The sequence below is a fragment of the Felis catus genome, chromosome D4 (assembly GCF_018350175.1).
Source record: "Felis catus isolate Fca126 chromosome D4, F.catus_Fca126_mat1.0, whole genome shotgun sequence".
Classification (NCBI taxonomy): domain Eukaryota; kingdom Metazoa; phylum Chordata; class Mammalia; order Carnivora; family Felidae; genus Felis; species Felis catus.
In genome coordinates, this window is record NC_058380.1 from 8,196,884 (window position 1) to 8,218,445 (window position 21,562).

Consider the following 21,562-nt stretch of genomic DNA (forward strand, 5'->3'; position numbering starts at 1 on the left):
TGTGGCTTGTGGACGGGGGGCTCTTGTGATGGTGTCTTGCTAACTGATTGCGGTTAGTGTGATCAACCTCACAGCCCCCTCGTGGGGACCAGCAGGACAGAGGGAGGCTTCTGTTCTCTCTCTGAAGGATCCTACCAACTGGCCGCATTCATAGGCTTTAACTCAAGCCACCTACTCCATTGTGTAGAAGCCACTGAGGCAGTCTTTCTCGCCCCAAGTCTGGATGTAGGGGTTAAGAGTATTTGTTGAAAGACCGTGGAAAAAGAAAGTATCGTGTAGCATTCATTTTGCGGCTTATAAAACTCAAATGATTCTATCGAAGATACTAAATTGTACGTGAGAAGAGCCTGCCATTCTTGTTAAAATTCAAGTGACATGTGAAAGGTTTCAGATATTTTATAGCAGCTCTTGTGTTTGATATTTTAGAATATTCAAATGGTTTAAACGCCTCAAGCGTTAGTACATGCATCTAAAGACGCACATCTTCCGTAGTATAAATTTACATGTCTTATGTGTTCATAGGGGACGAAAATTCAAGCGTATGCAGTGATCATTTTATGAGCGAGGAGTGAAGTTTTTGTACACTTTTCTCTTAAGGCTGGAATCAGAGTAGTTGTAGAGGTACTAATGATTATTGTTCTGTGTAACTTTATAATTTTTAGAACCTCTTTACATATGGTGTCTCATTTGAAGATTTGCTGGGGTAGTAGGGGAAATTTTCACTTGTCTCCAAATCCGATTCCCAGCAACACCACCATATGGAACATAGCCATGAGTCTGGAAATAAATGGAAACAGCTTCTGATTGGAAAAAAAAAAACAGATGTCACAGAACCCATAGTTGAGCTTAATTGAAGAGAGGAAGCCATCGTCAACCCATGTCCCTAAAGGAGCAGATTAGAGCCCCCTTGATTCCGAGGCATTCATGAGGTATAACAGCTGGCAAGAGGAAACAGAAGTGACGAGGTGACAAGGGTCTTCTGTTTACTCTTGGGCTATCCAACAGGACAGAGTGCACATTCAGTGGAGGGCCAAGGAGACCTAGGTAGTCCAGAAGCCCTTCGAGTATCATCAGTCGAGGGACTAGAATCTAGTCTAACACAGTGTAATGACTTTGGCATATTGGTGACCTTCTAGGTAATCGAGAAGAGCTGAAGTGTCCTGGTCAAGAAAGCAAGAGAATGTGTACTGGCTTCTTTTAATGTCTTCGGTTGAAAATATTTCCTATGAAAATAACTTCGGCACTTAAATGTGATCTTCGTTTTTCAAGGCAATTTACTCATGGATAATTGGCTTGCCCTCATTCAGATAATAAATAAGTTAGGTTATCATAGAGCCCAAAGATCAGTAATCTTCAGCCGTGCACACCAGGTAAAAATGCTGGCTGCAGTTTATTTTTAATATTTCAGAGACGTACCTAAAGAGCGTTGGCATACCTACCTTAGTTATGTTTCCAAATCCTTGTAGCAGAAGTGGTGGGACAGAGAGCCCAGCGCTGTTGACCGTGGGCTGGGCGGGGTTTGATCTCAGTTTGATCTGTTCTCAAACTATTAAAGCGCATTAATCATTCCTCCAGCAAACACATAGCAACCAGCAGCTGCGTAGAGAATATGTCCATCACCTCCAACAGAGATACCACAGAATCATAGAATGTTCAGCTGGAAGGAAGAGGTCACCCAGTCCAACTCATCCTCTTAATGAGAAAACTGAAGCCCGTACAGGTTAAATAACCTGCCCACAATCATGTAGCAACCAGGGCAGGAACCTAGTCCGCTTGTCCTTATAAGAATGCCTCCTTGGGGCGCCTGGGTGGCTCAGTCGGTTGAGCGTCCGACTTCGGCTCGGGTCACAATCTCACGGTTTCTGAGTTCGAGCCCCGCGTCGGGCTCTGTGCTGACAGCTCGGAGCCTGGGGCCTGCTTCGGATTCTGTCTCCCTCTCTCTCTGCCATTCTCCCACTCACGGTCTGCCTCTCTTGCTCCCAAAAATAAATAAATATGAAAAAAATTTTAAAGAAAGAAAAAGAATGCCACCTTTAAAGAGGGAAGATAACCCAAACAGAAACATACACATGTGATAAATTTTTGCATATGAAAGAAAAGGAGGGGGGCGCCTGGGTGCCTCAGCCAGTTAAGCTCTTGGTTTCCGCCCAGGTCATGATCTTGAGATTCGTGAGTTCGAGCCCCCCGTGTGCTGTCGGTACAGAGCCTGCTTGGGATTCTCTTTCTCCCTCTCTCTTTCTTCCCCCAACCTCTCAAAGTAAATAAACTTAAAAAAAAAAAAAAAAAAAAAAAGGAAATACAACATGTTAGTATGTCCATACTAGTAAGGGAATGTGTCACCTCCTGCCTCTTTGAGTGGTCCCTTCACAGGAAGTGGATTCTGTGAAAGAAGGAAACTTTGTGGCACTAAGAGGAGGGGAAACTGAGGCCAGGTGGAAAGATGATAGAGCAAGGCTGCTTTTGCTCTGCTGTAGACTAGTGTGAAAGCACGCATGTTCCGAAGCAGTGACGGAGGACAAGAACCCTTGTCATTAGAAGACCTTCCTTAGTCTGGACTTCACAGACTAGTGGAAAGAACTCCATATTTAAAATTGGGAAATGAGAGAGTACAGGCTGCTTTGGCATTTCTGCAGTGTGTGTAACTGAACTTCACCGAACCTTGGTTTCTCCATCTGCAAAATAAAAATATAAAGAGTAGACCACCTCACAGATTGTTTTGAAGTTCAGGTGGAAAAAAGTATATAAATGTTTTTTTTTTTAATAGCTGGAAATATTCAAGGGTTAGGTAATCTATTATTCTGTACTATTATACTATGTGTACCAGAGAAAAATATTTCTTTAAGAAGAAGGCTGTTTCAGAGGAGAATGAACCCAAGCAGTTGGGCAACTTTGGGTTCCATTTCTTTCTTTCCATTCTTTCCCATTCTTCCACCCATCCCTCCCTCCCTTCCTTCCTTCCTTCCTTCCTTTTTCTTCCCCAGTGGTTTTCAGCTTTGATTGATGTTACTAGTTTCTTATCCCTTTCCTAGAACGTGAACCCCCCGGGGTCATTACAGAGCTTAGCATCTAGACCTGGCAGGTTGGTCTGAGAGAGCAAAAGGTAGCAGGAATCTTTAGTGGGAAGTTGATCAGGTGCTCTGCCTTTGGCTTTTGGAAACATAAGGAATCTCGGGCACTGAAATATTTAATGTTCGCTAGGCCACTGCTGTATGTAGTCCCTGATGTCAAGACGGTTTCCCCTGACGATAAGAGAATCACGGATAATCACAGTTCAGTAATTATTAACTATGGTAATTCGTGTAAAGTTTGTTAAGGGTAACAGCTACCACTCCCCCTTCTGACAGACATTTATTGCCCATTTAGCATGTCCTTCAGTAAGCTCTTTCTATGCAAGACCTCATTTGGCAATTACGTGGGCTATTTACCGATAAGGAAATCGAGACCCATTTAGTTTTGCCGTATGCAGGAAGGTCACTGATGTGTTGCTTCTTAGAGCCTCGGGTTGTTCTCTCCTGTGGTTGCCATCTTGGCGTCAGGTGGCGTCGGGTTGTTATTTTCCAAATACAGGAGGAAGGGGGACATCCCTCTAGAATGGGTGTAACGGAAAGGGCCACTGGGCGGACCCACTGGAGAAACTCGTGAGATGAGAATAGCGTCTGCCTCTTTCAACATTGTAGCCTCAGCACCTGAAGAGGGCCCTTGGCTCATTTGTCCGTGCTCCCTACGTACTTGTCAAGTGAACGAATGATCCGGGCTTTCATTTTAGCCAACAGCTTCAACCTCGTCCTTTCCGCATGAACCCTGCTGCAATTAACACAACTACCCCCATCTGAATGTAATTGTCCCCTCCTCTCCTTGCCCCATGGTAGATGTAGAGCTAATGAAGAGACAGGTACTTCCCGAGCCGCCCACAAGAATGGAAGAGACAGACGGAGCCACTGTCATTAACCAGCAGGGTTGATGTTCGAAGTCGTGGGGACACAGACGTGCTGAGTGGGACATCAGGGAGTCCGTATTCTCAAAGAAAGGCGTTCTCGGCCCTCCCGGTTTTCCTCTGACCTGTTCACGTTTTATATCATTCCAGGCCTCGAGCCACCTAAAGATTTTCTGAGGTGGTTGTTCTAAAGAGAATCTCAAGATTCCGATAGACAACTTGAGCCTCTGTCCCTGATTCTGAGCTCAACATTTCGATTTGTTCGTGCATATCAGACGACTGTGTCCTTCCTAGAATGGTGAAGGCTCTCTTGGCCCGTGCAGTTGAGAGTGTGCATTTTTCCTGTGCGTTTTTCACCTGCTTCAGAGGGACTTTTCCAAATGTTGCACTCAGTCCACTGAAAATCCTGGTACTGCTAAATATAAGAGACTCAATATAATAAATATAGGCCACTCTTTGCCTTTCACTGGATTCCTTCGTGTCTGCACATGTGAGATTATTGACAGAATTAGATATTATTTTACAGTAGAGTTCCAGCTGTCCAAGTTCTAAATCACAGGTATGACTAACCCCATGGGGGAAGATTCCTAACAATTTACCGTGTTTTCCATGCTAGAGACAGGTTTCGTGCACACGCTCCGCTATTAAAGCATTAGACTTTCTTTGATTTCTTAATCATTAACAACTTTAGCTTTGATTGCCCATGGAGCTGCAAGCTGTTAAAATTATCATTTGCCTCTTACTAATTTTGAAACCAAGAGCTGTTTCTTCGTTTGATGTAGCACAGGTCTTTCTCAGAGCACATATACTCAGGAGCACTAAGAATCTCCTGGAAGAAAATATAATCTAAAGCGATTGGATTTCTAAAATAGACGGGATAGAGAAAATACTCTTTTTAAAAAAAATTTTTTTTAAAGTTTATTGTTGCAGAGAGAGAGAGACAGAGAGAGAGAGAGAGAGACAGCATGCACATGAGTGGGGGAGAGGCAGAGAGAGAGGGAGACACAGAATCCAAAACAGGCTTCAGGCTCTGAGCTGTCAGCCCAGAGCCCGACGCAGGGCTTGAACTCAAAGACGGCGAGATCATGACCTGAGCCAAAGTCGGACGCTCAACCGACTGAGCCATCCAGCCGCCCGGAGAAAATACTCTTAAATACTAAAAAGTGCAGCTTTTTAAAAGATTCAACAAAGAATTTATTATTTTTTTTTTTCAGGAGAAAAGTGTCTCTGGGTTTTTATGGGTTAGTGTGTGAATAGTGGGTATTTTATGAAGAAGCTAAGGAGGCAGGAAATGTGAAAGCTGTGTTTCAACGCTAAAAGGTCGGTTGAAATTCACCCAGGGTTAACATAGTGTTGGGTTAGCATGAAAGCCAACAGAATGTAAAAAACCTCCTGGAAAGATTTTGTTTGTACATAGCCTTTTCAAAGCCACGCCCCTAAAGTCTTTAACCCATAGTAAATGCTCAATAAATATTTGTTAAATTGATTTGATGCATGTTAAGACCGATTGGTAGTATGATCAAATGAAATATGTGACCTTGAGCATTCATTCATTCATTCATTCATTCATTCATTCATTTATTATCCACTCACTGGTAGTTATGTCCCAAACGTTGTTTATTGGGAACAAATTGAAAATTGGTGACTCAGTGTACAAAAAATGACTTTTCTCTGATGTTATGGGTATACGTGGACAGCCCTGGGCTGAAGGAATTTATATCGGGCCAAGAGACTCCTGCCGACTAGTTCTGTGCAGGCTACTCAAGACATATCTGGGAGGCAGGTTAACATGGCCAATTCCTAAGCCCCATTTTTAAAAATTTTTAAAAATTTTGCTGGCTAGACCTAGGGTGAGCCTAGCTCTTGAATTTTTGGGAAAGCTGCCCGGATACGGATACACGTTTAGGTTTCAAAACCCAATGTAAGATCATATCATCTATGACTGTTTCTTCCGGGAAGAATCAGTTACCACCGATAGTCGTTCAGCCTGTTTGTAATGGGACTATTCTTGACTTCCTGTTGGAGTGGTGGAGACTCAACTCTGAGGCGATGGTAGCGATAAGATGTTCTCCTTCGATCATCAGGAAGATCAACATGTAGCTTTCCTCTGTCCAGTGTTTGTGATTTCTGGGGGTTCTTTCTACATGCCAGTCCCATGCAGGGCAGTACCCTGAGCATAAGCCCCTACGTGACTTACTACTTAAAACGAAGCACGCAAATCGGCATTACCTTGGAGCTCTCTCATACTTCGAGGCTCCCGAGGATACTGCTCTTGTCTGTGAGCCATGTTGCTGCCATTTATGGCACCCACCACTCCCAGACTCACCCCCCAACCCTTCTCTGAGGAGATACAACCTCAGGTTCTGGCTTCCAGAGGTCCCGTTGACAAGGCAACCAGAGTGTATCCATTCAATCCACTGTTCACCTTGCTATTCTTACGGTTAGAATAAATCCCCTTTTCTTTTTCTTTTTTTTTTTTTTCTTTACCTATCCTATATGAGATTTGTTGTTAAGTACTGACCTGCACGGTCTCTTCAGGATTCGCCAACTTCCTTCCTTTTTATCTACAGGCTACTCTTGATGTGTTTTCCATCTCCTGTGTAATAGAGCGTACCTCTAATCAGCCCCTCCCGCTCAATATCATTATTAGGAAGCATAATCGTGCGTGAGTTATAATGTACTCTGATTTTGGATGCTTATTTATTTTTAAAATTTTTTTTTCAACGTTTATTTATTTTTGGGACAGAGAGAGACAAAGCATGAACCGGGGAGGGTCAGAGAGAGAGGGAGACACAGAATTGGAAACAGGCTCCAGGCTCTGAGCCATCAGCCCAGAGCCCGACGCGGGGCTCGAACTCACGGACCGCGAGATCGTGACCTGGTTGAAGTCGGACGCTTAACCGACTGCGCCACCCAGGCGCCCCATTGGATGCTTATTTAAAATACCATATGTGTTCCTTCCCCTTACGAACTTCCTCTGTGTCCATCTTTCTGAGGAAGCAGATCATTCTGCCTGCGGGCTTCAGGCTTGACAAGTACTATGTGCAAGTAGATGGCGACACAGCGTCGTCTGTCCTCTGAAAACTTTCGGTCCCACAGGAATATACATCATTTCTTTCTTTTTTTTTTTAATGTTTATTTTTGTGAGAGAGAGCACGAGCGAGCGTGAGCAGGGGAAGGGCAGGGAGAGAGAGGGAGACAGAGGATCTAAAGCGGACTCTGCACTGACGGCAGAGAGCCCAATGCGGGGCTCGAACTCACAAGCCGTGAGATCATGACCTGAGCCGAAGTCAGACGCTTCACCGGCTGAGCCACCCAGGCGCCCCAACATCATTTCCTTTTATACTTATCCTTGACATTTGTGCCTACACAACATCCGTGGTGTACTAGGTGCTGTGCAGGACAAAGGAAGCTTGCTAAAGCATAGCCAGGCAAACTCTCCTAATTACTCTCCAATCCTCTGTTAAGTTTAATGTAGTTGAAATTGATAGGAAATATTTCCATTTTCTCTTCTGCAGGGGAAATCATTCAGATCCTTTTAACCTCTTGTCTGTTAACTCCCTGCATCCCAAACTCCATTAACTTAAAGGAAGAAACACGGTTAAACGGTTTTTGCCTCTTGTATTAGTGGTACAAAATTTCGTAGCTCTAAAAGCCGGGGCTAAAATCAAGGGAAACCTGGAATGGATTAAAGAGGATGAGAAACTTCCCTAAGGATAAAATCATTCACATCTTCCAGAACAGAATGGTTGGCAACTGCTTTCCCACACAAGTACTCAAAGTACTTGTCTCACAAAGTCTTGTGGGTTTTTTTTGTTTTTTTTTTTGTTTTTTTTTTTTTTGTTTTTGCTTCTCCACGATAATTTTTTAAGGAAGAAGAAAAATCAAAACATTCCATTTTTTTCATAAGTGACACTTCTAACACATTTTCCCCAACGCAGAAGTACTTTGAGTTCTTTTTTTTTTTCTCCCGGTAAATAAAAGGATCGGTTTGAGTTGTTTGATGTCCTTACAGAATAACAATCCACATTTTGGTGGCACAGGGCCAACACGGATGAAGTCAGTTTCCTACCCTGTTCGTCTTCTGACTTTGTTTGCTTTTCGTAGTTCTCTGTGAGAGACTGTCGCCTAAGAAATGAACGCAAATGTCATTAGGAGGGATTACAGTTTGTTTCTGGGAAGGTTTGTTTATCTAAGTGCTCATTAATAACATTCAAGATGGAATCATTTCCTAACGCTGCCCGACCCTTAGTTTGTGCGATGTCTGTTCATTTCGTATCTGTCACCCAGTGCCAGTGCCTGTGCGCATATCTTGCTTATGTACCGGGGACGTTGTTATTCACAGTAATTCCATACCAGTGGTGCAGTTGACTTGTAAGAGTGAAGTGTCTGGGTGGAGAGAACATTAGGTGGTTTTGTTTAGAAATATAATCAGAAATGGGGAAAAATGGGAGGAGAAACATAAAGTGAATGTTATCTCTAGGTAATAAGCTTATTGTCGATTTTCATTTTTTGGCTTAGGGTTATCTGTTTTTCTGAATTTCTAAATGAAGGAAAACAATTGAAATCTTAGAAAAAGAAGAAATTACAGTTGCTGCTTCTTTTCTTATTTTGTATTTGCCCGTCTTAAGAGACTCACCCGGGCTGATTTTCATGTGTGCTGTTTCTCTCCGAGGAGTTTCTCCTTCTCTCCCGTGCAGGAGCCTGTTTGCTGTGTCTTAGCAAGAGAGTTCATGAGTTTGTATAAAAGTAGGACCTGAACATAAATGCATAACTGTAGCAGACTTTGATGCTTTTTATTTATTTTAATTTGCTAACCTACTTTGTAGATGGAACCTTGCATTTATTTTGCTACAAGCTGATGCTTACGGTCTTTGCATTTGCAGACGAGGATAGGGGTTGTTGGGGATGGATGTCTTGAGATGCATGGGAGACTTCAGGAAATACGAAAATGAGTATGGTAGAGTTTGTAGGCTGAATCCTGTTTGAGAGATACTTTTAATTGAAAGCCCTTCGTTAACGTTTCTCAGGCCCCAGCTCCTCGATCTTGTTTCAGATTAAAGTCCCAACGTATTTAAAAAGTTTTCGCCTTGATCCATTGGCCATTAAGAGTCACGTTCAGACTGCACTTAACCGTGGGCACCTTTGCTACTGCTGTCCAGAGAAATACCTCGTAACTCTTTTTGTTCTTCAATTTCTGAATTTTCAAAAACTGGTCCCTCTCCTAAGCCCCCTCCCTTCTCCTTTTTCTTTTCACAATTGAAAAAAATTTCTTCGCCCGAACTTTTTGAGAATTCATCCGACAACTATCATGAGACATTACAGAAGATAGAATAAAATTGAATGCCGTGGGAGTTTTGTGTAGTACATAACCAACAAGGAATAATTTGGTCTATTTGTTTTTTCCCATCTAATATTTTAGGTACAAGCCTATGCAGAAAGTGGATGGGGTTGCAGATGGTTTCACAGGAAGTGGTCAACAGACAGGCACATCTGTTGAGCAAACTGTAATTGCCCAAAGTCAACATCATCAACAGTTTTTAGGTATGTTAAGGTGTAATGCGTATTAGTTGCTATTAGCATGTTGAAAAGAAGAGAACAATACTAGTGTTTTCTCCAAGTGCTGTGTCTATTACAGATGTTAATTACACAGAAAGATTTGTGTGTCTCCGTGTATATCCTATGATAGCTGTAGATCATTTCTACTTTCTCATGTTCCCGAGAGCTTGTAAAAAATCTCAAGCTGCGTAGGACTTCTAAGTGCCTATGAATGAAAGGCTCATAGCCGTGACCTCGTCTTGCAGAATTTGTACTCATGGGGTTTTTGTGATGAAAATTGCGTTGTGTCCACTTTCAGTAGTTTACTTCAAGTACCAACAAGAATTCTCATTGCCTGCCGATAACGTTGCAAACGCATAGGCTCAGATTAGAAAAAAAAACAAAATTGCTAGAAACTTTGGAAAAGTAAGCTGTTCATTCAAACTAATCACAATCTGTCCTATTCTTGTAATTTTGTGGATGGTGTCCGTGTTTCTTATTACTTAAAGAGTTAGGAATTGGAACATTCCGCATATTCCTGTGATAGCTAGACGTGCAAAACATGGCACTTTAACTGACAACTCTTGTCGAGATGAAAACACATAGTGTCCGTGCAGCAGATCAAGACAGACAGAAGCCAGCAAAGAGTTTGCGTGTGTGTGAGTCTGTGGCGTGTGTATACTTGTCGATGTGGACTTTCTGACAAACAATTCACAAGGCCTCTCAGGGCAGAGTAGATACTGATGTTGAAAGCGTTACGGCAGCGTTTCTCAAACTGGAGTCGTCACGTGTATTCTGGAGAGCCTGAGCTCTCAACGAGAATTTTGATTTTTTTTTTTACTTTGTTTTTATTTCAATTAGAATCTGTAAAAAAAAAAAATTATAATAGGAGCGTCTTCTGGATTATCTAGAAGAGTAGAACGAAAACCGTTGTGCAGTTTTCGTTTGCGCATCTGGATTTGAATTTAGGATAAAGCAGGCACCGAAGTGCATTGCACGAATTGTCCAGAGCTAATGAGAAAAGAACAGGGAGAGACTTGCTAGGTAAATTACATAAATTATGTAATTCATCCCAAGGGAAGGCTAAATGACGTCCCAGTGCTTTGTGGAGGAAGGTTCCACAGCTTTGAATACAGGATAATAATGGGAGAATCAGCCCCACCAAGGACATGTTGGTATAGGCCTGTCAAACTCAAAAGTTCTAGGCCACGGCAGTCAATACCGTATTCATGTTGCGAGCGGGAATTTCGTGATAGGACAGCAGTCTCGTCCATCATATCAAATTAATGTTGTTAAGTTTAATGTTATTTTTGTAGTTTTATGTGTGTTCATTTCGTAGCTCTTTTAGTTTATGATGTTATAAGAAGTATGAGCCTACTGAGTTTAAAGCTACGTTTAGTTTTTATATTCCTAAGTAACACGACACAATAATAACTAAAACCAATACTGACCAGCTCGAGATATTTTTCTTTTAGTAGAGGCCCTATGTTGAGAGACATTATGGTATGTTATTTCTAGTATAATCGTAGTGAAAATTTAGTTCCTCCACAATTTTTCAGTGCCTCCTCAATTCCCCTCCACTCATGCTGTTGCTACATTTTGTTTGAAACGTACTACTATGAGAAGTTCTTCCATCGTTGGACCTCTGGCCTTTATGGTTTTTTTTTTTTTTCCTTTTTTTAGTCTTCTTAAATTTTCCCTCATTAATCTGTAATTGGCACAATCCATGAGAGGTTTTTTTTTTTTTTTCTGTTGTGTTGTCATGGCAACAGATGCATCTCGAGCACTTCCAGAGTTTGGAGAAGTTGAAATCTCTTCTCTGCCAGATGGTACTACCTTTGAGGATATCAAGTCACTGCAGAGTCTTTATCGAGAGCACTGTGAGGTAAGTTTTTTCAAACGCAGTATGAACGCACGCTAACATTTTTGCCAGACAACTTGCTAAACTAAAATAATCAAGCTTATTCCTAGAGGACAGGTAAAGTTAGTTCATGTATCTTTGAACACTGAGAAACTCCTCTTTCTTCCGGTCTCCGCCTGAAGAAATGATGGACGCAAGAAAACTAGAATATGTTTTACTCTCCGTCTCCTTAGCCTTTCCTAGTCTGAATCCTTAGACGTGGCAATTCCACCACCTCTAGGTACTCACCCGACAAAGTATGCCACCTGGGTGAAGACATAAGTGTACAAGGAACTCATTGCATTACGGCTTTCAGCGCAAAAGATTGGTTGGAGCGTCCACATCTACAAGGGAACTGAATAAAACACGGTACATACGGTCTCTTGAGCAGAATTCTGTGCCGCCATTAAAAAGAACAGACACTTCTAAGTGTACTAATGAGGAGTAAGTTCCAGGATGTGGAACATGTGACTCTTCCAGGAACGTGTGACTCTTGATCTCAGGGGCGTGAGTTCGAGCCCCGTGTTGGGTGTAGACGTGACTTAAATAAATACATAAACTTAAAAAAAAAAAAAAAGTATTTTCTAGAAATGCTTAGCGAAGCGCTTTAGGTGTTCCTTCCAAGGATTCATGAGGCTCTAGTTTTGTTTTGTTTTTGTGGTTACTTAACGTTTCTCTTGGTATTTTCCATCCCTGCTTCACCTCCTTTTGGTGGTGTGCCCCATTGCAACTGGCTCGTTGTCTCCAGGACAGCGGGTTAATGTAGCTCACCTGGTGGAAAGGGCGTAAGGGATCGCCGTAAGAATCGTCTTAAGTGCCTCTCTTTTTGAAAGAGGCGTCTGTTTAGAACTTAAGTGGCTTTATTCCAGGGCTATTTGTGATCTGCTCAGGAGTAGAAGATGTTCCCTTGCCTTTCACGGACAGCCCTCCTGACTGCGGACGAGGCAGTATGCAGTGAGAAGTCTCAGCTCACAGCGTTCCCAGATTTCTTTCCCACTCCAGAAATACCAACCGCTTGAGTGAATCCGAGTGCTTGTCAAGGGTGCTAGATCATTAACAACCAAGGGCAAGTTCTCTCTTTGTTCCCAACATTTGTTGGCATGATAAAGACGCTTAGTATCCATCTGACTACACTCGAAAGAATTCTCCCAACCTGGAAGAATTCCTGGAGGAGGCTTATGTGTCTAGAAAAAAATTCTTTCTTTGTACATAAATATCACATATATTCACTCAAGATTTTTAGGTAAAGATTCTCTAGACAACTTCTCACCTCTCTGTGTGCAGGTGACTCCTTCTTAAAGCAACCCAACCCTCACAAATATAATTTAGATTCTTTTGAAGTTTCTCTTTGTTCAAACTACAAGTTGGAGCACGATCCTTTGTATTACTAAGGAGTGTACGGGAAGCTTATTCCAAGTGAAAAGCTCCACCAGTAAGGTGAGAGACGAAAGTATCTTCAGGATCACAAAAATTTCACTGGCCTACCAGCATCCGGGAATAGTCTCTATGAAGAGAGATGGATGGGTATGGTAATCAGTGTATGTGGGGAATGGCGGTCCATAGAATGATCCCCATGTTTTCGCAGAGTTACAAACGTTCACGCCATTTCTCGGGAGACATGGCGGCAGGTATGGAAAAGAAGAATCGTGATTATTTTTTCATGTCAGACTTCCAGACTTTTGCAGTACAGGTGTCTCAGTCTCGTCTCCTCTCCTGTAAATAGTCACCTGCCCGAAACCAGTACAATAAAGATTATTTAAAAATACATCTGCCTGTATATTTCAGTCTGAACGTATTTGAAAGTGGGTGGACAAATGATAAAATGTTTTATTCACTTGTAAAAATGTCCCAAGTGAGGCTGATGGGAATGTCCTTTTCAAAAGAATTATTTGAAATTATTTAATTTGGAGAGACTGCATTTCAGATGCACTGAATTCTTTACTTGCGTTATTTTTTCATATTCTGTACAGTTTATGTTTTTTAAAAAATTTTTTTCAACGTTTATTTATTTTTGAGAGACAGAGAGAGACAAAGCATGAGGAGGGGAGGGGCAGAGAGAGAGGGACACACTGAATCTGAAGCAGGCTCCAGGCCCCGGGCTGTCAGCACAGAGCCCGATGCAGGGCTTGAACGCACAAACCATGAGATCATGACCCGGGCCGAAGTCAGACACTTAACTGACCAAGCCACCCAGGCGCCCCGACTGTACAATTTATGTTTTTAACAAAGACTAATATCCCTATTTTATTTGGAATTCTCATGATTTGTTAATCAAAGATATTTCACAAGTATCACTTGTTATGTAAGGAGCAGGTATAATTTTCTACACAAGCTGCTGTAGCAGTAAATTTTTTTCCAAGCTTAGTGTTCTTTTATTTAAAAAAAATTTTTTTTTTAATGTTCACTTATCTTTGAGAGACAGACGGACAAAATGTGAGCAGGGAAGGGGCAGAGAGAGAGGGAGGCACAGAATCCGAAGCAGGCTCCAGGCTCCGAGCTGTCTGCACAGAGCCCGACACGCGGCTCGAACTCCCGAACTGTGGGATCATGACCTGAGCTGAAGTCGGATGCTTAACCAACTGAGCCACCCAGGCGCCCCTAAAATTTAGTGTTCTCATAGATAGAGATACCTAGGTATTATATATGATGTTAGTAGTTGTTTTTTTTTTTTAATTTTTTTTTCAACATTTATTTATTTTTGGGACAGAGAGAGACAGAGCATGAACGGGGGAGGGGCAGAGAGAGAGGGAGACACAGAATCGGGAACAGGCTCCAGGCTCTGAGCCATCAGCCCAGAGCCTGACGCGGGACTCGAACTCACGGACCGAGAGATCGTGGCCTGGCTGAAGTCGGACGCTTAACCGACTGCGCCACCCAGGCGCCCCAGTAGTTGTTTTGTTAGTAGATATCTCTTAGACTGTGCCCACGGTACAGTTGGGAGAGCAGTTTAATAATTTGTCTCTTGAGAACATTTTTGCCTGGGAAGAGGGACATCTATCTGTCTTTCACTGTCAAGGCTTATACTTGCATCTTAATTGTTCTTAGTATCATAGGGTGAGGAGTGTGTTCATTCATTCATTCCCTTCCCTCCGTCTTCATTATGCAATGACGTGTAACATTCCCTACTGCTTACCAGAACATGCCCTCAAACGTATTTTGCTTCACATTTGAATTGGTCTCAGTGTGTTTATATAGAAGGACAGTTATTCTCCGTATCCTGTGTAGGGCCAGATCGACACAGGTGGCGGAGACTACAGAATTGTGGTTACAGTTTCCTCTGTTTGCCTCAAATACCCAGACGGACTCTCCTGATCGCCCCCTGTTGTCTCTCTGCTTCTGTGAAGTCTGTAGATCTCGACGGGCCTGTTTTACCTGTCCTGGTTCTCAGTACTGCCAGCATCAAACACATTATGCTGATGACTTCTGTCTTTTATGCTCAAAATAATCACAGAATCACATGTTCTTTGCACAAACAAGTGATTCTTTGGTTTTGTGACTGCTTTTATCTGAAGACGAATTTATAAACTAATTGCCATGGCAGGGTGAAATTAAACCTGATCATCAAAATTTAATGAAGGGGGCAAATTTTAGCATCATCAAAAAAAAAAAAAAAAAGCATCTTTGATGCAGCTGGGAAATGGTTCTGGGAGATAAAATGAAGGAGGAGGAGGATGCGGCTCCTGCCCCCAAGGTCAGAAAAGGGGATGGTCTTAAAGCCCCTCTCTGAAGGGAGTAAGCCGAGGGAGGATTGAGATGCAGGTGTGCCTTGACCACAGAGGTACCCTTATTCTGTCCAGACAGGTGCTGTCCTCTGAAGGCCATTGTCATTGTAGTTCCTGGTCCAGACTCTGGTTGCCTGGGAACACTCCGGAATCCTAGTCAGCCGCCCTAGACAGGCCCATTTAGCCTTGGCTCTGTCCACCAGGCCCAAGCAGCTCCACACCCTTTGCTTCCGCCATCTTTGACGGCCGGGAACACACCCAACCCTCTGGGGACTGGTGTGAATCGCATCTTTGTTGTGTGCCCTTTGGGTCTGAGAATAGGAAGAGTGGCAGCGGCCCTGGAAGCCGAAGGAAGCCGTGTGTGAAGGAATGAAAGAAAAGCAAGAGAAGAAAATGGAGAGGAAGGGGAGTTAAGGAGAACAAAGAGAGGTAAAGCAAGGCTGGGATACGATACGAGGCCACTATTGGAGGAATACACGCCATCCCGTCAGTCTTTCCAGACGTTATGTTCTCCCTGCCCGAGCTCTTCTGTTTGCCTTCCATTGGCAAAATTTACTCCACATTCACCGTATAGCTTACGAACCCACAGGTGTCTTCACCACTGCCATCCCGACACGTAACGCGCTCTTCGCACGTCCCCTTGAGAAGCATCCTAAGGTAACGCGGATATAACCGTTTTCTTTTTTTAGGCAATATTGGACGTTGTCGTGAATCTTCAGTTTAGCCTGATAGAAAAACTGTGGCAAACGTTCTGGCGCTATTCTCCCTCTACTCCAACCGACGGCACTACCATCACCGAATCAAGGTCAGAATCAATATGCTTTTCCAATTCATTTTCATGGCCGAGTAGATGTCACAGCTAATAAACGAGAGATATGTATACCAGTTGTGAACCTTACGTGATAACATTAAATGAATGGATAGAAATGAACCACAAAGTGCTCTCTGGAGGTTTCGGTGTGTGTGTGGTAGCTCCCATTTTTATTGATTTGGGGGACTGCGGTAGAGCTGTTTCATCCTCATGGAATTAGTATCATACCTGCCTCTCATGCCGTCAGAAAGCATTAACGTGCACAGGCAGCTCTGGGGGCGTGTTATATGTATCCAGCCGTACGGAACCAGTGCAATGGTGGTATAGTGCTAACCTCAGTAATATTTGATAAACTAAAACTATTTTTAAAGTCCATTTTCTTTTTTATCCTCATTTGCCATCTGTTCATTTGCTACATTTATTCACACCAGCAATCTGAGTGAAATAGAAAGTCGACTTCCGAAAGCAAAGCTGATAACTCTGTGCAAACATGAGTCTATCCTGAAATGGATGTGTAACTGTGACCATGGGATGTACCAGGCTTTGGTGGAGATTCTCATCCCCGACGTGCTTAGACCTATTCCTAGTAAGTTAAATGCAGACAAGTACGGATGCTTTTATTCTCATACATTCCACCCAAGAAGTTTGGGGAAGCGACGTCGCGATCTAGGGTGATTCTAACCTCATTTCGATTTGCCAAATAAAAGAAAAAAACACAAAAACAGAAAACCATGCAACACAAAAGAATATTGAATGAAAGCAGCTTAGAGCAAAACTGTAGTTGAACGGGGAAAAAAAAAAACCACGATCTGTTTTCCAATCTTTCATTTTCTTTTCAATAGAAAAGATAACCTAAAGATGTGACAGCCATCAGTGACTAATTATTATCAGAACACTCCCAAGCCAGGCAACCTTGTAAAAATTATTCTCCCCAAGGACACAGTTCCCTTCAGAAAGCCAAAAGTTTATGAAATCTGTAATTGTGGGGCCAGCCTCCTTCCTTCGTGGTTGCTTTTGATTTGAAATGAATTCATCTTGGTTTCCACTAAAGTTGAATTCCTGTATAAAAGCATTTACTTTGTCACCCTCCATCACGTTGAGAACCACAAATGCAGTTTCCATTAACAGTAATGGTTAACTGGCATTTGGAGAGAAAAATCTCTCTCTCTCTCTCTTTCTCTCTCTCTCTATATATATATTACTACATGAGCATTCCCACCATGAAGCAAGTAGGAATTACATAGATAAATTAGGATTCCTTTTTTAAGGGATGGTGCATATTTGGAACAAACAAAGTCATTTTCTGCACGTGTCAATATAAATGCTACCGTGGATACTTGTGGGAGAGGTAGGCAGTTGAAATGATTTTATGCGAACACCTTGACGAGCACATACTAGTGACCTTAACTTGTCAAGAAGTGGGACAGAATTTCCACTCTGCAATGACATGAATAAAGTAAAAGCAGTCTTTTAGCTTGTGAAATTGGCAACCATGTGCTTCAAGTACACTGTTCCCAGGCGATTGATGTTAAATCCTAACAAAGTATTGAAGGAGGGATTTTGTAGAAGACAAGGTGAAGATATCAGCATGTGTATGTTTCTATTCTCTTTTTTTTCTAAATATGACAAACAGTGGAAGATCGTGCTTTCCACCTGTTTCCCGCCATCTTAAAATATATGCTTAGATACTCATTTACATATAATATCAACGAACACACATAAGTTTATATAGAAATAAGTTTAGGAAAAAGAAATCCAACTGTCATTGTCTCACATTTTTGTCAATTGCTAGTATTTTCCACTCTATCTGCAGCAAGCTTCCTGACTGACAATTGATTAAAAATGACGCTGTCATGGAAAATTGCAGTGTGTAAATTCTCTACTGATTTATGTTCCAGAATCTTGATTTTCCTTGTTTTTGTCTTGCTCCCTGTGCTCTGAGTGATAATCTTAAACAGTTCTGAAGCCTTTTGCTTCTGTTAGCACCAGAAGACTTGTGAAGTCAACAGTTTCCTAAACTAAATCATGTATCAATTTTAATTGACTCTACGCCTCATCATTTTAAGCGCACAGTACACTTGACCTTTGTTTTGTGCAAATTTTGATTCGAAAACCCGTTTCTTCTGCCCAGAAGTTTGTCTCTACATTTAGCAGACAACTCAACTTCAGGAATTTTCACCTGACGTTAGTTTGATAGCTTCTGTGAAGTTACCAGGGACATTAATGTGCTACCCTCCAAAGTACATTTGGAGATTTAATTCTGATTCTGCAACAAGACTTAAGAAAATACGACTTAAATTACAGCTTAAATAGCTATCTTCCGATCATGTGCCTTTTAATATCAATCGCAAGCAGGTTGAGACAAGTTAGCTTTGGAATCGTTTTCAATTGTAAACCATCCATTCATGAGAAAAAGTTGTCAGAGTCAGAATGCACGATTTGATCTGACATGAATCCCTAGAGAGAGAGCAAACTTAATTTTATTTTTAAAAATTATACTTTCCTGGCTACAAGTACTTCACTCTACCGTTTACTGTCCAGATGGGATTCCTTTTTTTAGCCAAAAAATGTCTGCATATCACACTAATTTGAAGTCAGCTTGAAGCTACTATATTCTAAAATACATTTATCTGAAAATGAAAAAACAGTGAAGTGTAAGAATTGCATAAGAACTCAACCAGTAACATTTAGGTACAATTTTGAGCGTATGTAAAGGTGGCCCCCGATGTCATGTAGTACAAGAAAGCAAAAACTTACAGTCACTTGATATACAAAACATCTTTTTCTCTAATAATCTTCCCTAGCATGAAATTTGTCCAGATGAAACAAGACCCATGCTAAATATTTTTTTTAAAGTAACTTTTCTTGCTTCTTGGTTTTTTTTTATGCTGATCAAGTAATGCGTTCTATGTTAACAGTAGAAAACATGCAAATGCAGATAGCCAAGTTGAATTTTGAACAAAATTTTACTGAGTTTCAAAAAGGGTCGTTAATTTTTTTTCACTCTTTTTTCATTTCCATTCATGCCTGCCCTCCATGGTTCTAATACATAAGACAGCAGAAAAATATTTTTCTTTCTTTTTCTTTTTTTGGCTCAAGTGGGAAGCTCTGGAAATTTCACAAGATTCATTCTCTAGAAATTTCCAAGTCCGTGTTTCCAGTAGATGATTGTCATGTTTAAGAGTCGATACTTCTTGAGTGTTTTTCCTGATCAAAATCGAGTCATTTGAACCTCTGTTCTATCATTTGACCAGTGAAAGAACTGATTTAAAAAAAAAACAGTTGTTTTTATGATTGGGAGAGTGACATTTGTATCTTTCGCAAGCAACTTGAGCAAGCTAAATTATTTCTAACCCTGCTTTACCAAAACTCATAGAGAGAAGCATGTCAGACTCATTTGAGCACAGGAAGAAAAAGCAAGGAATTTAATCCCAGCATTAACATTAATATCCTTGGTAGCCTTGGAGAAAAACATAGCTTCTGTGTGTCTTAGACTAGACTACAAATTCGAATGCCTACCACATTATTGAGAACCCACAGAGGTTAATTTCATGTTGTGGGTGTTTCAGACACTTATCTGTTAAATGTCTGAAACTGTCCCCTACACTGAGGAGCGTTGGGTACAGATGAAGTAAAATGCTATTGACTGAATTACTTTGTTGAACAAGAGAAGTCTTTTTTTTTTTTTATTATTATTATACGACAGTCCCTTCTTGTAAAATAATTGTAGTCATTACTGATAACTGATGATGCTTCCAGTCATTTTATGACCACTATAAAAACTACTCTCATGGGACCCAGCCCTCTTTCAGGTCTTAACAGATTCATCAAGAACATGGAACGGACTATTTTAGGAATATCTTAAGAATACCGGTCTCTGTGACAGCAATTTTATCACATTGATCTTTTTATCTCTACCTGCCAAGTGAAATGGAGAATAGTTATCCAAAATTTTCAAGTCAGGCAATTTTAATTTTTTCCTTACTTTTCAACAAGAGTAACAGATAACTAATATGATATGTTCTGGCATGAATAGATATGTAGAGGAAGGGAGAAAGCTGTGCAATATTTTCTTTTTAACTGAAGAAAGGAAAATTGATTAAGAGCTTAACAAATCAAGATGAAGAATTTATAAAGAAAATACTTAGCCTTTGAGCATAAATCTGTTAACGAAAGAGTGTCTCGTTTAAGATAGAAAATTCCATTAAGTATATTCACAACTGGTATATGTCGCTATAAGCAGAAACGTTTGAATGTTTTCATTTCCCAACAAAGTGTCATAAATATCTGGGAAAAAAATAGCTTTAAAAGAAAAAACAAACCCAAAATACAATTCTTGGATGCTTTCCAAGTTAGAAATAATGTTTAAAAAGTCTTGTCAATGAGGGCAATATAAGTTCTGTGTTATTTGAAATGTCATATACACATTTTTTCTCTTCTCCTGGAATAAAGATTAATGTTCTTTGGTGTCTTTTTCGTTCTGCTTTTATTCTTTAACATTTAGGTGCCTTGACCCAAGCCATTCGAAATTTTGCAAAAAGCCTTGAAGGTTGGCTTTCCAATGCCATGAACAATATCCCACAGAGAATGATACAAACCAAGGTAAGTTTTTATGTTTTTGCTTTTTCCTCTGTATTTAGAAAATTGTTCTGTATTATGTACAATGTAGAAAATTATTCTGTATTGTGTTGGTATCGTAATATATTGAACTTTTCAAACCGATTTTTTATTTTTGCTTTATCACCATGTAATAAAGAACTTTCACACGAGATGTTGTTTGATAATGCTCCTTTCAAAGAAACTAGAGAATCATTTCAAGTGCGGTGTATTTATAAGCTCTTTTTCCAAAGTATATATTCCAGATTGCTTAATTTCAAAAATTAAAGAGGATCACCTAGAATGTTAAGTAGTTTCCATTTGAGTGAGTTTTAGCTTTTTGAAGTCCCCAACTATACTCATTATATTGCGAAACGTTCATGTAAATTGATACTCTTTTGATTTTCAGCATGTTTTATTTTTTTCAACACTGGGGAATGCTTTTGTGAATAGGTAGTCATTTCTTAAAGTGAGCAACTGTCTCATAATTGATCAGTGTTTATAAGGAACGTGGATTGTTTAGCTAGAGAAATGAATCCTGATCTCCACTTTGTCTCCTCCTAACCTTACTACTTTAGGTTAATCTGTGAACATATCCTCTGGCAAGATGGGACTGATTTTGTCTAAACTTTGTACCAAAAATTACATTCATGGCTTTTTCTCAATGACTGTATCCACTGTCAGACTTCAGCCACACACCTTGTCTTTCAATTTGGGGGCATAGTTGAGAGATTGAAGTTCTTGTAGCTGGCAAGTCTCGTTGGTAGCACGAGTAGCTCCCAGTTCTTTCTGCTTTGAGTTAAGATTTGCAATAACACTTTCTACAGTGTGCAGGAAAAAAACAAAACAAAACAAAACACAGCTAAGCAAAAAAATAAAACACACTGAAGGAACATTTTGTCAGTATTCCCACCTTAGATTACTGCTCTAGAGCTATGCTGTTAATGCATGCATTAAGGATAGCCACATTGACTTCTTAAATTTGAATTTTACCTTTAAATTAAACTAAAATTTGAGTTCTTCAGTCACACTAGCCATGTTTCCAGTGGGCCATAGCCCCA

General features: G+C 40.9%; 1 protein-coding gene across 13 annotated transcripts in view; it reads left to right on the forward strand.

Annotated features, from left to right (window-relative positions):
- RFX3 (regulatory factor X3) overlaps positions 1 to 21,562 on the forward strand; it is a 295,498-nt gene that overhangs the window by 223,437 nt on the left and 50,499 nt on the right. For all 13 annotated transcript variants that reach the window (XM_019815721.3, XM_019815723.3, XM_023243298.2 and 10 more), the window contains 5 exons: positions 9,357 to 9,478; positions 11,245 to 11,357; positions 15,784 to 15,899; positions 16,337 to 16,491; positions 20,410 to 20,507. In XM_019815721.3, the coding sequence (XP_019671280.2) occupies positions 9,357 to 9,478; positions 11,245 to 11,357; positions 15,784 to 15,899; positions 16,337 to 16,491; positions 20,410 to 20,507 (604 nt within the window). The remainder of the gene's footprint in view (positions 1 to 9,356; positions 9,479 to 11,244; positions 11,358 to 15,783; positions 15,900 to 16,336; positions 16,492 to 20,409; positions 20,508 to 21,562) is intronic.